The sequence below is a fragment of the Neltuma alba genome, unplaced genomic scaffold, assembly GCF_004799145.2.
Source record: "Neltuma alba isolate B1F8T4 unplaced genomic scaffold, ASM479914v2 tig00011195_pilon, whole genome shotgun sequence".
NCBI classification, from domain to species: Eukaryota; Viridiplantae; Streptophyta; class Magnoliopsida; order Fabales; family Fabaceae; genus Neltuma; species Neltuma alba.
The window spans coordinates 547,801-565,527 of record NW_021635919.1 but is presented as its reverse complement, the minus strand read 5'-3'; the positions used below and the strand labels follow the sequence as shown (position 1 = coordinate 565,527).

General features: G+C 33.0%; 3 protein-coding genes across 3 annotated transcripts; 2 read left to right on the top strand and 1 right to left on the bottom strand.

Moving 5' to 3' along the window:
• Positions 1-1,479: 1,479 nt before the first annotated feature.
• Positions 1,480-5,060, bottom strand: LOC114762142 (IQ domain-containing protein IQM1-like). The gene is made up of 8 exons (XM_028951599.1): positions 4,834-5,060; positions 4,326-4,446; positions 3,959-4,024; positions 3,052-3,140; positions 2,851-2,938; positions 2,501-2,731; positions 2,054-2,155; positions 1,480-1,941 (listed from the first exon to the last, which is right to left on the bottom strand). The coding sequence occupies exons 1-8, from the start codon at positions 5,058-5,060 to the stop codon at positions 1,480-1,482; spliced, it is 1,386 nt and encodes a 461-aa protein (XP_028807432.1).
• A 7,710-nt stretch (positions 5,061-12,770) lies between these two features.
• Positions 12,771-13,591, top strand: LOC114762105 (EPIDERMAL PATTERNING FACTOR-like protein 3). The gene is made up of 3 exons (XM_028951563.1): positions 12,771-12,902; positions 13,108-13,163; positions 13,269-13,591. Exons 1-3 carry the CDS (start codon positions 12,800-12,802, stop codon positions 13,506-13,508), a joined length of 399 nt encoding a protein of 132 aa, XP_028807396.1. The 5' UTR covers positions 12,771-12,799; the 3' UTR covers positions 13,509-13,591.
• Positions 13,592-15,020: 1,429 nt separating this feature from the next.
• On the top strand, positions 15,021-17,645 carry LOC114762146 (coatomer subunit zeta-1-like). The gene is made up of 6 exons (XM_028951605.1): positions 15,021-15,134; positions 15,997-16,156; positions 16,437-16,584; positions 16,689-16,766; positions 16,854-16,938; positions 17,227-17,645. Exons 1-6 carry the CDS (start codon positions 15,123-15,125, stop codon positions 17,284-17,286), a joined length of 543 nt encoding a protein of 180 aa, XP_028807438.1. The 5' UTR covers positions 15,021-15,122; the 3' UTR covers positions 17,287-17,645.
• Positions 17,646-17,727: the final 82 nt, after the last annotated feature.

Here is a 17,727-nt window from a genome sequence, read left to right as displayed (position 1 = left end):
GGACATTACCTCATCTATATCATTATATATATAATTAATTAAGCACTTCTATATATGTATGGTTATATCATATGAAGAGCACTATCCATCTCTTTATTTTTATATCTATTTGTCGTTAGTATGCACGGCTTCATAAGATTAGATAAATATGTGATTTTCATATAGTCATACATACACACACATAAAATATTTACTTAATTAATTTGGATAAGAAAACTAGTTAAATTAATTATTTATAAAAATATATATGTTAGTTTTTCTTAAATTTCTTCTAATATTATAAATTAATTCTCTTTTTTTTTATTAGAATCCATTACTCAAGTTTAAAACTCGGAGCCTAATTTCAACATTTCAAATTAGGCTTAACTCATACTAATATAATAAATTTTAAAAAAAAAAATTTAGGCGGGCTGGCGGGCTGGCCCGCCACCCGCCTTAGCGGGCTCGGGCTGGCAAAATGCCAGCCCGCCAAGGTGCGGGCTACTTCAGCCCGCACCGCATTTGGCCCGCATCGCGGCGGGCTGGCCCGTATCCGCACCGCCAGCCCGCTTCCCAGGTCAGGATGCGCCCCTCCCCCACCCGGACGACGTCGTTTCTCTTGGAGCTATTTATTCACCGAGGCCCAGCCCAACAATAGGTTTTCTTATTTATTGTGGGCTTAGATTCTTTTTTGCAAGTTTCACATTGTGGCCCAAAATAGTTCGTACCTTGGTTCCAAATAGCAACTCATTGATCGGCTGCTCAGAAGCTTGGGCCCTATATATTTGTGTGTGTGTGTGTGTGTGTCTCTGTGTGCGCGCACATTATTGGAGGTGTTGTAAATTATCATATGATGCAAAGACCCATTTTTTGTTTATAAGAGCCTTTTATTATTTATTTCTTTATTTTTTTCCCATTGTTTTGACCCACTAGAATTATGTTCATTCAAAGTGACTAGGGTATTTGCCTTTGGAATATCATAAAATAACAGTAGTTTTTCTGTAATATTGATAAAATTTAGACAATTTTTGTTATACAACACGGTATGATTTATGTTTTAAATGGGAAACTTATAATTTTATAAACAACTTTGGAGCTCAGTATAATATGTGTGCGAGAGAGATTGGAAATTCAACTTTTTTTTTAATCATAAACATGCTTGTTGTGTGTATTACAAGAATGAAACCCAAAAAGAACCATGGAAATCATTAATTATAATGAGTGTGAACAAATGATAGAAAGAATCTGCCGACAAAAATGAAAATCTTATGAATATTTTATTTATAACATCGATGATATCTGCTTTCAACAAATAATACAATAAATAAATAAATAAAATAAAAGAGAATTAACTGATGTGTGCGTATAGGAGTAGCCCCGCCCCCCAAAAAAAAAAAAAAAAAAAACAGACGCCGAGGGCTCTTTACACGTATATCCAAATAGATACAATAATAATAGCACATTTATATATACTATTTTGTTTTGTGCATGCATCTAGGCCTAATTTGCAGGAACACGTAGCCTTGGAGCGGGATGTTCCATACGCACAATCTGATCAGGTGACGAAGATAAATGGAGTTTTGGGGCGACACTTGCAGGAGAAGGTATAGGTATGGAAGCTTTTCTGCATACTTTTCCATGGCTAACGTTGACTCTAGCTGATATATGTAGGTTTTCAAATTCTGCAACTGGTGGCACTTTTATAGATATAGGGTACTGATGTTGATGACGATGATGGTCTCTTCCATAACCATTAATTCTTGGACCAACACAAGCTGTCCTTTTGCTTGACACTACTAATAATGGCTTCTTCTCTTTCACCTGTGAAGAAGATTCCACAATGATGGCTTCTTCCCTTTGATGACTGCCATTAACATTATTATCATCAACTCTGCAATCACCCTGTAATTCCTCGTCTACAACTGGTTTTGATGGAGGCACATCATCATCCACTGCATACGTCTGCATTCAGACAATAACAGTAGCATTGAAATATGATTCAAATTTGATGCAAACTATATATGAGCAACCTTGTGTAGTTTGTTCAGGACAATATTGTAGTATAATTTGCTACCTTCACATTTGTGAAGTCCACCTTATGCTTTTTCAAGAAGTTAATGAATTCCTGAAAATGCTTCTCCGTTGGGCAATAATGACCACTATAGGGCCATATAGCCTGCATAAATATGAACATCAGCATCAGTACTATGAAGTGATATTAAAAAGTGAAGAAGAACGTCGTATGAGTCCCACAAGGTCAAGGAACTCTCCCTCCTCTAATAGATTAGTCTTTTGAGATTAAACTCTAAATTCTCTGGACTTATGTTCATAATAAACGTGAGAGTTTGATAATATTCAGTTATTTACGAAAGGCTTCTCCCTGGTAAGAGGTCAGTATGGTGTCATTTATCAGTCAAAGGGCTATCTTCCTAATAAGCTAGTCTTTGGCGATTAGACTCTACTTTTGAATTTGTGTTCATGATAAAAATTTAAAAAAAAAAAAAACTCATGTGTTACGCACATGAAGGACTCCATGGGAAGCAACCAGTCTACCAGAAGCAATGGTGGCACCACCAGCAAGAAAACTGGAGTGATGAAAAAAGCCTTTCTTCTTCTCAGCAATGTACAACGTTCTGGAAGTGCTGAGTACAAATATCCACTTTGATCCCTCAGGTGTGTGTACAGGAACATTGCTTTTCCTGTACACAAGCTTACCTTTTCTTATTATCACTTCATATGCTCTCCTCTCTTCCTGCGATATATATCCACATACACACCACTTATATCAAACTTCTCACTTGAACTTAATTAAACTAAATATACCCCAAAAATGTTCATGCTAACTTAATTGAGTAGTAGCAAACTCCTTACAGGTTTGCAGTAGTGAATGCACTGTCTTTGTAATTCACTTCTTGGGCACTTCTCCAGGTCCAAATCTTTGCCATCTCCATCATCCAACCTTCAAATCATTGTAATGCAACAAGAAATTAGAAAATCAATTACAGTGATGCAGAAATATCTCTATATGGTTGCTAAAACTTGTGATTATTCTAATTAACGATTGATATTTACCAGTGAAAAAATGGTTGAGCACTTTGGCTACGAACCCAAACATTGTAGTAGAACTGCAGGTTGTGTCCATAACGATGATGGGTGTCTATCTGGGAAAATAGTTTTTTTTTAAAAAAACACAGAAGTTAAGAAACTTGAAACTTTGCATTGTCATGTATACGTGAAATTTTTGGTAAATCATACTCTTAATTAAAAATTACTGTAAATTCTTAATTTAGCTAACATGTTTTCTCAATTTCGTCCTGATGTGTTTGTAAAATTTTTTGAAAAATCCGTGCACTCAGGGACTGATTGCTCTAGCTGCTTAGTTGTTATTTGAGAAATGAAGAATCATATGGTTCGATAATAACAAATTAGAAATGTTTTGATGACTTTACAGAAATTAACATTCTACAAGACTCTTTAATAAAATTTAGTCTTTATAGTGCCATAAAGCCTTTCGAGACACTAGCATGGCTATTTCAGCCACAACAGTATAAATATCCTATTATATGTGAAAGATCAACAATTCAGTCGATTTCATGAGAATTTAACAAGTGAAAGAACTAAATTGATTTCTTTCAAGTAATCGGTTTTAGAAGTATATTTGTCATATATATTTTGAGAATGAAAATTTGTAATTCATTGTCCATCTGTTTGAAATATCCTAGCTTTGATCAATAAGATCGATGAAGCCGATGAGTTCAAAAAATTTTCTGTACTAAAATTATTGTAATTTATTTTAAAATATAATTTTTAAATTGTTATATTTTATATATAAATGAACGGAAGAAAAATACTTGTATAGTTAATCTTAATTTATAAGAAAACAGGTTCAGTGAAATGAAATCTAAAATTTAAAAGAAAAAATAGTAGAAGAAGCCAAAAAAAAAAGACACCAGTTTCAGGTTAAGGCATGTGAACTTACAACTTCAAGCCAGTGTCTCAGAGCTAACTTCTGGCCCTTGTCATCCTTGGACAAACCTTTTCCCACCTACCAACACACCATTAAAAAGGTTATTAATCGATTGCTCCTTCGTCTTTATATAATTATTGGAGTAAAAATACTGTAATTATATATAAGATCTTTAGTCAACTTGAAAAGGTGAAATGTTAGAAGTCAACAATATATATGCCCTTTTAAGAAATGATATTCAAGTTTTAAGGAAAAACAAAGACATCAACAAGCTGATCAATCAATTAATCAATATAATACACATTTAAAGTGAAGCAAACATTATTATTATTAACGTGAAAAGGGTCATCAACTTTTGTCGCTCCGAAAGGTTTCATACCTTTGCAGCCATTCTACCTATTCGTGCCCACTTACAAACTGCTGATTTTGATTTCTCACTTCGTGATTCATTATTAGTCCTTCCCCATCTATCCCCACCTGATGAGTATAAAGCTTTCCACCTGCACGTTTATGTACATTTCAAAATATCAACCCTCAGATTCATGCTTCTTACTGGCTAACTTGTACGTAATCTATTCAAAACTTGAGCTGTTAAAACTTTTTACAGCCGTCTTTGTAGTATGTTAATTATAATTAAGTCCGAAGGGAAACCCTAGACTAATCAAACGAACATTTTAATTTGTATGATCTTCATTTTTTTTTTTTTTGGTGTGGGACAAGTATGATCTTCTTAAAGGGTGTTTTGTTTTGGATATCGTTTTCTTATATATATCAGTTGATCAAGAAAAGTAAGGCCCGATGAAGGGTGAAAGTAATGTGATATCTTGTCTGTTATGAGGTATCTGCAGCATATCGATCGCAGCAGAAATAAGTCTACATCAACTTACCCCTCCAAACCACAATCTTGTGAAGCCAGAAATTTGAGCAAGAGTAGTGCAATTTGGAGCCTCTCAGTTTTCACCTTCTTCTTTCTCTCTTCACATTTAGATTCTTCTCTTGGATTCTTCTCATCGAACCTTTCAAGCTTAAAGCTACTACTTGAAATCCTCAACGCCATCTCTCCTTCCTCCTCGCTCTGGTCTATGCCCGCAATTCTTAGAGCTGGCATTTCCATTCCTCTGCAAAATCAACAAACACTTGAAAAATAAATTCACGTACGAGACATGCTGATACATTAATGTCATAAATTTAAGAGAAGGGCTATACATATACCTAAAAGTGAAAAAGTTGGGTTCTTTATGTTTTGATCTCGGTGTAGAGCAGAAACCTGAGTTTTGTGCGTTGAATAGGGACTTGGCTCCTCTTTTATAGTGAACAAGTTTGGAGGACATGAAAAGCGTCAATATGTTCAAAATTTAGAATCTTTCAAACACGTAGTCGAGGAGAAGGAAATTGCTTTTTGGAAGAAATAGGGTTAAGGGTGGTTTGAACGAAGAAAGTTAGAAAAGGGAAATGTTTGCGTGAGTCTCATCAAGAAATTACAGGTTGATATATGCTTTGACCTGTAAGAGAGTTTGGGAATGCGCGCAGAGAATTCACGAGAGGAGTTTGAATTGAAGAGTTCAGAACTTTTATATATGATTTTGCAACATCTTGGTTACCATCATAAAGTGTGATAATTTCCAAACAATTGTCAAGGTTGTAGCGAAAGACAAATAAAAAAAAGAAAAAGTCAAACTGAAGAATGAGATGCGACAGAGATTGAGATGTTTATGACTTTATGCGAGCAGTGAGAGATAGAGAGCTTTGATGATTCTTGCATTATATGAAGACCAGATACAAATAATGAAGGGGTCAATGAGTTTAGAGTTTTCTTTTGATCAATATGAAGAGTGAACTAATATTTTATTAGCTTGTGAAATGGGTTTGATTTTTCAATTTAATCTCACATTTTCTAACATTAAAAGAGTTTTTAAATACCATTATCATGAATTATTTTAACTTGATTTTTAATTAGGTTGCATCATGATTAGGCGCTTTTAAGGAGCATAAAAATATTAATTTAAATTATTTTCACCAAAGAATTATTAAGATTATATTATCAAACTTTAGATTAAAATCAATTTACATTTAATATACTAAAAATAATATAATGATAAATTAATTATCAATTCACTCAATTTGCTTAAAGTGTATCCTCATATCAAAACTTTAATGGTCAACATGGCCTTATAATAACCTAGCGGTATGAAGACTCTTCTATATATTATTGAAAAAATATGAAAACTCTTCTATAAATAAGAGTTTGCGGGATTGATTTTATTTATAATCTCACGTCTGATTTTAATTATAATCTCATGTCATTAACGCCTGTTGCTCTAATTTAAAAAATAATAAAACCTTAATTGAAAACTATTATGTTTGGAATGGACTGTGCCTTCCATTTTAGTTATAAGTCACGACTTACCTTGCATATATTAAGAAAATTAAAATTAGCTAATAAGAATATATAAACTCAAGGCAATATCAGATTGACCAACAGCCCATTGCCCAATACTTGTGCAGCCTGAGCCAGTCTGATGTTCAAGACCAGGTTTTGGTTCCATCGGGAAGAAATTATTAAATCTGTAACAAAATAAAATTATTTTCCTTATTTGCCTCTAATAAAAGGGTTTCTTCCCTCCACGGTAATAAATTGCTTTCATTTTTTAACAAATTTAATTAGTGAAGAGTATTTAAGGGAAAAAAGCTATTTAATTAACAGTACAAATACTTCAGAAAAAATGACTTATATTTTAAGAGAGAGTTAGAGGGAGTCTAACAGCCAATGGCCTTATAGTCTAGCAGTCTATAAATGAGAAGTCAAAAGTTTAGTTTTGCTTATAATCACAAGCCAATAGTATATATATCTCTAATTACTTTTAAAAAAAAAAAACGAGGGAAGTCTAACTGGGTAACCCATTGGTTGGTGTTCGTATCTTGTGGACTCAACACAAAGGGTTGATTCAATATATAGCAAATGAGAAACGAACAAATTAGAAGACAATATGACGACAACGTTGAATTTCTATTGTTTGAGAAAATCACATTCCAAAAACACATGCTGTTTCTTCTGACCCTGGCATGCTGCAACGCATCACATTCAATGTTCAATCAGTGTTGGCCTCAGCTAAGAAAATTTCCATTCCTTTTCTTCTATGTTCGTAAAGGCCCCACTTTAATATGATATTTTCTTTTTCAATTTGAGTTCCAAACTTTTTTCCACAAGTTCAAATGTGAAGCACATTTCAAAAGGTGAATATGTGTGTGTGGAAAAAACTCCTTATATCGACTACGTCAAACTCTCTAATTACATATGATATGACTATGTCTCCTCTTTTATTTCATGTAAATTTATAATTAAATGCTATTAAATATTAATATTTCAAAAATAGGAAGCATAATTATGTATTATTGGAGAACTTGACCTAAGAAATATAAGAAATCTGATGTAAGTATTATCCATTATAAATTATTGAAGGTCTTGTAAATCTCAAATGCTTATCATCACTATGCCGGAAATTTTTTTTTTTTAAAAAAAAGATGATGGTTGTTTGAGAATAATTAGTTGATCTATATATTGTCATAAGAGTAGGCTAAAAAAAAAAAAATTGTCAACTAAGAAACCTCTGGATTCGGTGCTGGGTTTGGTGATGGTCTTAAAAAACAAAAATGTCAACTAAGAAACCTCTGGATTCGGTGCTGGGTTTCGTGACAGTTTAATTGATAAATTCAAGCTGATCCTTAATATAAAATTTTAATTTACTTTATCACATGTATTTATTCATTTTGCCTAACTCTTGTGGTTATTAATCATGTTAAGGGTTTCTATTAAAAATAGTTTCAATGCATATAATTAAAAAAAGTATTTTGGAAAAAAAATAATACTCATTTATTATAAATAATTAACTTAAATATTTTTATTATTATTCAGAAGTTAGTTGTTTAGTTTTTATATTAAGAGATAGTAGTGTTTGCTAATTCATAAACTAAAATGCAATTTCGTGATGCAAAGCCAAACGGAGGAGGGTCAACGTGACGTACGTGAAAAGCTTCAAGCATTTAGGAATTAATCAATTGATTTTCCAATTTTGACAACTGAAGCTTCAGTGTTTACAACTAAACTTACGATATTTACAAAGCTTTTACAATTTATAATACATTCGCGACTGCATATTATTTTTATCTTTTACAATTGAGTTTTCGGAAACCTTACAACATATTCAAAACTGATCTACCAATTTTTACAACTTACATATTTTGAAATGAATATATTTCCCCTCTTTATAAGACATTTTTATCCATTTCCATTTTTATTTTTAACCTTAGTCCTTCTTCCTTGTTCCATAAATTTACGATCTTTCAATGTCATTTTTTTCCTGATCAGGTGATTCTTTTGCATCATTTTCCCTAGAAAATATTGTAATGATATTATAAACAACTAAGATGACAAAACCATTCTATATCTAATAGTCACTTAACTAACAATCCATATTAAAACAGAGTTCGTCTCCAATTGAGGGTAGTTTTCTCAAAGTAGTTTTCCAACTTCATGTGAACTTGAACTTAAAATCTTATATTTTAACAATAATATGCTCTTTCATAAATAAAATCAAGGTTTCTTGGAGAAGGAGGAATATTATAATTAAGTAATATTATATTGTTATGTTCCAATTTCGGATGGGCCAATATTGTTTTGATGGTGAATCCTAATACATACACGCACACAGACACACTTATTTGTATTTATATGTTGCTTGAAGCAGCACAATAACACACATCTGATTCATGGTGCAAGGGATTGACAAAAACCTTTGAATCTTCATCCATGTAAATAATATAATATATTAATTGAACAAATATTTGCACGACTCTTGCATTCAAATAAGTGATATTATTCACCCACCCGCCAAATAATTAATCTCAATCAGGTATTCAAAAATTAGTCTCGATCAATCATATAACAATTTACGCTACCCCATTTGTATTCAATTAGAAATAATGTATTATATAATATGCCTTATTTAATTATTCTATCTGTCTTCCTGTTAGCTCAGAGGGACATTCCAAAGGAAAATGAAGAAAAGAATATTGTTCAGTTTCTCCAACAAAATAGCACAGTAATTTTGATGAAAGGTTGATTATCCACGTCAAAATAAGAGGGATTAATAATTGAAACTAAATTGCTTAATTATGACCTCCAACAATTTGGTATATAATTATGATCTGATTAGGACATGGCCTAGATAAGTTTCAATTAATTTGTCTCTCTGGTTCAATTAAAGACTAATGATTACATCAAAATGTAGTTTTCATTTCTCCAAAAAATTAGCATTGTTAGGATTAGGACCTGGCTTGAGTTACCTAAATTACCCATAGTAAGCCACGACATATATACAAGCATGCATGCGCACTTCCTCCGGTCTTTATTATAAGGTATTTTGGACTACTTCATCTTCAATTGGACGAATTAAGGACAAATGATTAAATCATTAATTTTGTTTGAAAATGAAATATATTCTTGATTTTACTTACATTCAAATAGAGAATTTTTATATTTGTATAACATTCTCCCCATAGTTAATCACTTCAAATATGGGTGATATTGAAAAAAAAAAAACCTAATTAATATTTATAAGAGTTAAAGTGCATCTAGCAGCTAAAATATTTTTTCCAATAGCATTTAATATCTTAAAATAATTTATTAAAATATTAAGATTGTTTAGATTAGATATAGATCATCCAAAGGAGATGAGCTTTGGGTGTTCATTTCTCACATGAGCAATGAGCACTCAAACTAAATCCAAACTCACGAGATCTTGCAAGCATGAAAAATTAGGATAATATACTTTTGTTTTAAGTATTTTTAGTTTTTCAATACAAATATAACACTATAGGATGTTTTTCATGAGTAGAAACTATTCTTTGACGGTCAAACTATGTACTAGTAATATTTTTACCCAATTATTTTTCCGTTTTTACTTTTGTTGTATATTTGCTGCTTGTTTTTTTTTTTTTTTGCCTGCGGCTGGTCGGAATTATTGGTCTGTGAAGAGCCCAAGAAATTTGGGGCCCTTATTCGGAGCTAAGTCTACTGGCCCATACCGTACAAAACTAGAAGGTAGCCCAGGTAATTCAGCGTCCATTTGGTTTAAAGAATCATACAAAACGTAAAGGAATAATGATTACAAAGTATCTGTTTGGTATCTCACCAAAAAAAAAAAAGCATCTGTTTGGTATGCCATCGTAAAATCAATGAAAGAAATTTATGTTTTGTGTAGAGAATAAAAATAAAATTTGAATGATGTTTTACTCAATCAAGGCTAAAAATGGAAGTATAAATGTATAAATATTATTGGTGGGGGATATAAATGTTCATACGTTGATTTATATAAGCTGAAATCCAGATTACATAATCAAAGTTATGTAATGAGATTAATTGACTTGTTGTAATTCATTGTAATTAAGATTACAGTGTACTACCTCCAGTCCTTAATATAACACTCTGTTTGACTTTTATTTTAGTCTTAAATATAATATCCTAATCCACTTTGTCTCTTATATTTATACTTTTTTTCCCTCAAAGTAACCCTTCTAACAATGATATTTCTAGTTAATACACTTGATTAGCAAGGATATTTTAGGAAAGATAACATCTATTTAGGACAAATAACTAACTCAACTTACTTTTTTAATCTCTCCTTAAATTAGTCAACTGTCTCTTATAATTAGGACCGATGATAGTATTACTTTACTGTGCCAATTAAACCCCTGAAATCAACAGAGTGCATCAAGATTATCCTAATCCTGATGCATGGAATTGAGAACATGTTGACCTTTGTCCTTGTGCAGGCCGGAGTCCATCGTATTCTCACTGGACTGTTCGAACTATTTGCAGAAAGAAGAGATGAGATATTATATATAGGCAATTAGAGAGAAAATTAGGGGGAAAATAATATCCTATGATTCTACTCCATATGCTGCCCCTATAAATCTAGAATACTTACACCTAACAATAACAAGTAAATCTTTTATTAAATGCTCGGTCAACCCACAGAAGGCTATATGAAATTTTCAGACAATGCTATATCTATAGCTGCAAATGCCCCCTACTCCCTAACTGTTCCTCCTAACCTTGCAATTTTCTTTCAATTTATTTTTGGATAGCAAACATAATTTTCCATCATGCTATATATATGTGTGCGCGTGCATGTTGGCCTAGAAAATTTTACTCAACTGTAGTACTCCTCTGGTTCTATTTATAAAGCACTTCCAATCTGTTTACACAGACCAAGGAAAACCTTAAATTGCATTAACTCTTCATTAAAATATAGTAATTTTCTAACTTTACCCCTATTTAATATATACACATTTCAAAAAAAATAACTATCTGCACTATAATAAATGAAAGACAATATAGTACATTCATAGTAAAAATTTAATGAAATGACTTATAAATAGAATATAAAAAAATCTTCTCTTTCTGCCTTATAAATAGGACCAGAGGAGTATATCCTAAGTATTGTATTATGAACCACTCGAACCTTATGACTTTCTTAACATATAATCAATTTATGGCCTGTGAAGAAAAAGTTGCATGATTAAGTATATAACCAAATCAGAGTATATACTAATATAAGCCATCCTCAGTGATAGCCAAGCCTATCTTTATTACAGAGGAGAGAAGGTATGAGTAAATGAGGAGTTTGGAGCAAACGAGATTCAGCATCCCGGTACTGCATTAGAGTGACATACTCCAAAGCGCAAGCCATGTTAGATGCAAAGAATCATGAATGAGAACTAACAGATCCTTGATTATGGGATCTGCTGAATCATTGAATAGCTCACAGTGAATGAGGGTCCCAGATTGGATACATTGGTGGCTTTGGAGGATTGGATTGGTTTGTTCTGTTTCCCACCAACCAACCCCAAAAAAGTTGACCCCTCCACATTTAATCCCATCAACTACCTTCATTTATTTCTTCTGCTCATCCCTTCAATTTCTGTCAGACACGCACAACAATTTGATCCTCCATTTTCTTAATTTGATCCTCTAGCTATGGTTATTAACACTTAATAATGTTAGATTAGTATGATCATAGAATATTTTATTACTAAAACATGTCAGGATCAAACATTGCATCGCTCATCTCAGACATAGTTATGGTCCTATGTTGATTTGAATTTAGTCTTCTATCATAACAGTGACTATCAGACATACAAAATTTGACACCTGCTTCATCTCGAGTCTCTGGCCAGTAAATCATCTACTTTTGTTAACTATTTTGTTACCCAATTTAATGAGAAAACGACCCAAATTTAAAGATCACATGTAGTTTTTATTTTTGTTTTTCTTATTCCTGGTCATATCATCTGTTCACTTTTATGATGAAAAATATGAGATAATTTTATTTGGATGTTGCAGGCGCTTCAGACCAAAAAGGGTACTGTTACTCTGAGCTTCTGGACCACCATATATAGTGATCCTCTTTTAGATTGATTTGTGAGAGAGAGAGAGAGAGAGAGAGAGAGAGAGAGAGAGAGAGAGATTTGCTTTGCTTGTATTGAAAGTTAAGCAATCGAAGATAGAGGCAGAAAGAGAGAGAAGAGCAGTCCATTCTCGGCCTCTGAGAAGTCCAGTGAGATTTCAAATGAAGGTGAAGCTGGCTGGGGGTGACAAAACCAGAACCATACTTGCTTGTGACGCATAATCTCAAACCCAAGAACATTTTGGAAGCTAGCTAGCTCACTGGTAGCTTCTCAATTACTCTACCTTGTGATCTGTAAGTGGCCCAAGCAAAGAAACCCTACCTCTCTCGCACACATTTCCGCCATCTTCATCACCAGTTTCATCATTTGAGCTTCTGATAAACCATGAAGGACAAACTCTGTTTCCTCATGCTAACTCTGCAAATTCTTGCTTGGGTTTCTGAAGCAACGAGATCATTCCCACAAACCGATGCTATTTCTTATCCAGGTACATTCATTATATTGGTTTCACTCTTACGAATATTACATGAATGTAGACATTACTCTTTCGAAGGGAAAAATTAAGCTGTTACATTTCTTCAAACAGCTTACCTACCACATTAGAATGAAATCCTTGTATATTTTCTTGCATTGAGATTCTCAACAAAAATTCCTTCACAAACATATATCATCTTGTATTCAATCTGTGCCAGGCCCACAAGAGGCTCCACAGTCATCGCCATACAAAACATCAGAACCAACAAACAAGGTATAATATGCATGTGTGTTCAGTGTCCTTCTTCTCTTCTTCCTGAATGTTTAAAAGACTAACACAATATTCAAATACTGTATCTGTAATATTGTTTATTTGCAGAAGGGTATGGCAGAGACAATGCTAAAAGAAGAAGAAGAAGAAGAAGGGTATGAAAGAAGAGGGGCTGGGAATGTGGGGTCAAGCCCACCAAGATGTGAACACAAATGTTATGGATGCACACCATGTGAAGCCATTCAAGTGCCAAGCATTAGCAGAAGAAGCCATTTGGCTATTCAATATGCAAACTATGAGCCTGAGAGCTGGAAATGCAAGTGTGGTCCTTCCTTCTACAGCCCTTGAATAATGAAATATTATATTATTGTCATGTTCATACTAAGCCTATGTTAATGTTAATACAATCTAGTTCATTGATTTGATCATTTATAGTATGATGTGAGCAAGTAAATGTTTGTTGAATCCATAATCCATCTAAGAACTCTGCTATTTAGCAGAATATTTTTAATTAATACCAGATTAAATCCCCCCACCCCCTTTCGGTGAATAAACTGTGATACTTTTATTTTTTTTATTTTTTTGCCAAAGACCCTTTAAATAGTTATATAGACACGATTTGAAGTTAAAAAAATATTGATAAATAGCTCAAAATTTTAAAAGTATTATCTGCACAAAAGAAATATAATATCATTCCTTGTTATATTATATTTCCGTACTTAAAAGTATATATTTAAGTTGTTTATTATACAAAATTAGAATGAGTGAATATTTATATTTAAAAATATTTTTAAATATTTTATTAGTGAAATAATATGTTAATGATAAAAAAAATGATTTATCCCCCTAAATTCAAAGGTTTGAGTTTATAATAGAATTGTAAAATTAATATATCATGGATGACTATGTCCTAAAACTCTCAGTTGTGGTTTTCAAAACTTTAGTCAAGCAGAAGAATCAGGCCCAAGAAAAGAAAAGAAAAGAAAAGGTCAAGTAGGAAAGAAAGGCTTTACGAAAGGAAATTAATGCAATTGAGCCCAAATGGAACAAGAACTCTTCCATAACCACGTGATCTACCCAAGAAGCTTTTTGAGGTAGTGCCCTAACAATAAAGATGATTATTATTATTGTTATTATTATTAATGCTATTATAAGCTATTAAGTTGGATATAATTTTAAAAATTGTCCCATTTAAAGTTTGATATAATTTTTCACCATGCCTAGTTGGAATTCATGATTTTGAATATGTGTAGAATCTATGTATTTAATCAATTTAAAATGTTTGTTGTTAAAATTTAATAAATTACAATATCTTTTTAATTTAATGAAAATGAAATCCCTTTCTAAGATGATACTTGGGCAACATTATTCTTCAGCTATATTATTTATAGCCTAAGTCATTTGGTTGGCAAAAAAAAAATGCAATTCCTTTCTTCATTGGCCAAAAATAATGCAGTTCATTTGAGATTCTAGAAAATGTCTAATTTGATTTGCTCATATTTTTCTTTCTGAATAAATCCTTTCCCCGCATCAACAAGCCATGGGATTTTGCGTTTTTTTTTTTTAAAATCTTACTCCTCCGGTCCTTATTATAAGACCCAATTTGACTTTTTATTTGATCCTAATTATAAGACCCAATCCATTTTCTCTCTTATATTTATGCATTTTTTTCCAAGATAATCCTTCTAATAATGATAGTTTTAGCCAATATACTTAATTAGCAAGGATATTTTAGGAATGACAACACTTATTTATTATAAATAACCAACTTAACTTACTTCCTTAATCTCCTCAAATAAGTCAATTGGGTCTTATAATTAGGACCGGACGAGTATTTACTTGCTTTCGTCCAATTACAAAATTGTCCTTCACTTTTGGGAAGGAAACTGTCCTCAATTCCGCCCGATCACAGATCTGCGCAGTCCAAGCTTCTGCGACTCCTCTCCTCTTCTCTCCTCAGAAATGGCGTCTCAGGTAAGTCTCTCTTGGGTCTTCTAACTTCTGCATCCCATCTTTCCGAGTATTTTCATAGCAGTAATCTTGCTCTGAACACAAATCGCAATGCAGTAGCTGAACAGTACTCGATAGTTCTGACAAAGGTCTAGCAAAAAAAGCAAACTCTAGGGATCTGCTGTTGAAGTATTTGATTAGAATGGATCTTGGAATTATAAAAATTTGTTGAGTCTGGGATTTGATTTTAATGTTATCGATGTTCTGTTGATAGTGTTTTTGTTGTGGACTAAAACGACTGGTTGGATCTGTAATATGCTTGAGTTTTTGTTTATTTAATTTTTTTGGGAAGTTGGTCTAAATCTGGGATAACTTCTTCTTGCTCTTTGGGATCCGTTTAGAACACTATTTTTCTCACTTCTGAGTTCTGACAGCCATTAAATTCGCTTCCACAACTAATAGAATTGCAGTTAGGGTGTGAATGTTTATTGTTGGCTAATAAACTCAACCAAGGTGTCTCCAATTTCTAGATCTGTTACTGTTTAGTTATCGTTTTCTAAGTATGACCCCTTGGCAACTTCTTGTGAGGGACGCTGTCACTAGAGAACAGATCCATTTTCTGTTGAGGTATACCAAATTTTGCTGGTTAATGGTAATTGGACGCCTGACCTTATACTTTAGTTGAATGGGGATGGCTTGCATCTAGCTGAATTGAGCTTGTTTGTGTTGTTTGCATATAGTCATACCATATTTCACCTTTGAACGTTGAAATATAAGAATTAATAGAGCGTATATTTTTAATGTTTTTTGAGTTTCCTTTCCCTTTCTTCACCAGAGAAATGATACATGTTTTATAACTTGGGTTGGCGTGTCTTGTCATATGTAGGGCTTATGTCCATCAGTAAAGAACATTCTTCTTCTAGATTCTGAAGGGAAGCGTGTAGCAGTCAAGTACTATTCAGATGACTGGCCAACAAACAATGCAAAATTAGCTTTTGAGAAGTTAGTGTTCAATAAGACCGTGAAGACAAATGCTCGAACAGAAGGTATGCAGCACAGAGGTTTTTACTGATGGACAGAAACTAATCATTATATGAAGTGATATGATTTTTTTTTTTTTTGGAAGTTTCATAGTATGCATGCATATCTTCAAAACCTCTATTATGAATCAAGTATTTATGCTCATTTGAAATTAAGCTGTAGCGTTGGGCCATGACTTAATAACAAATTGCGCTGTCATTGCCAATTCTTGACTTGATCTGTAGTTATGTTTATTGTGATTCATTATTCAGTTATGACTGATATGCTGTTTACTATTATCTGCAGCTGAGGTCACATTAATTGAGAATAATGTCGTTATATACAAGTTTGTACAAGACTTGCATTTCTTTGTCACTGGTGGTGATGATGAAAACGAGCTCATTTTGGCTTCAGTTCTTCAGGGTTTCTTTGATGCAGTCACCTATTTGTTGAGGTATTATAGGTTATATTTTGCCTTCAACAATTGAAATATGAGTGCCCTGTTGCTCATGTTATTCAAGATTTAAAATGAGCTCTTTTTAAAATTTCAAATTTCAGGAGCAACGTTGACAAAAGGGAGGCGCTTGAGAACTTGGATCTAATTCTTTTATGTCTTGATGAGATTGTTGATGGAGGGTATGCTTGTGTTTCTTAGTTAGAATTTTTCGTTCTCATTAAAATTCTGATTATTTTCTGATTACTCTGTTACCGCCTTCCTTTAAGGATGATACTTGAAACAAATGGATCTATTATTGCCGAAAAGGTGACCTCTCATAGCATTGATGCTGACGCCCCGTTATCTGAGCAGGTGATGTGACTGCAGTTTAGTTTTTGTCCTTGCTTCCTATTTCATTTTACTCCGCAAAGTCACATGAGTCGCCATATAGACTGGAGGTTGCTAAATTATTACGCTTTGGTGTTATGCAATTCTCAAACTGCCTCTGTTTTTTTTTTTTTTAAATTGAATTCACATTTTGGCGAGCTATGTTTCATTGTGCACTGGTCATTTTTGACTTTTGATGTGCTGAAAAATCTTGGATGTTGATGACTGGATATCTTTGATCTTCAATCTAATGGTGAGATTCTGATATTGCAGACGTTAACTCAAGCATGGGCTACAGCTAGAGAACATTTGACAAGAACCCTTCTGAAATGATGTTTACAAGAACAGGAAGGGTTCATCCATATTTGGATTGTCTTAGTTTTCCTTTGTCAGCGACAGTGATTTTGTCCTTCAATTTGTTGAGCTCGAGACTGGAGGATCATACCATTCCGGCCACTCCACTAATCGAGGATTCTTGAGAAGTGATTTATTACTGTTCTCGAAAGTATGTTTAAAATTATGGGCTTGTTACATATTGGTTGACCTTGACGACATATATATCTGAGACGTATAATCAATTTTATAATGAAAGAAACCGGGTTCGTCATTGCATACAGTTTAACGGTTTCTACGTCGCAATTTCACTTCGTCTTTGTAGTCTTTGATTGAATATAATATTCTATTATGACGCATATGCCCTAAATTTGTACCAAAGACTTCTAATTTGATTATGGAGTATGTGAAGCTAAAAGATTTCAAGATTGATATGTGATG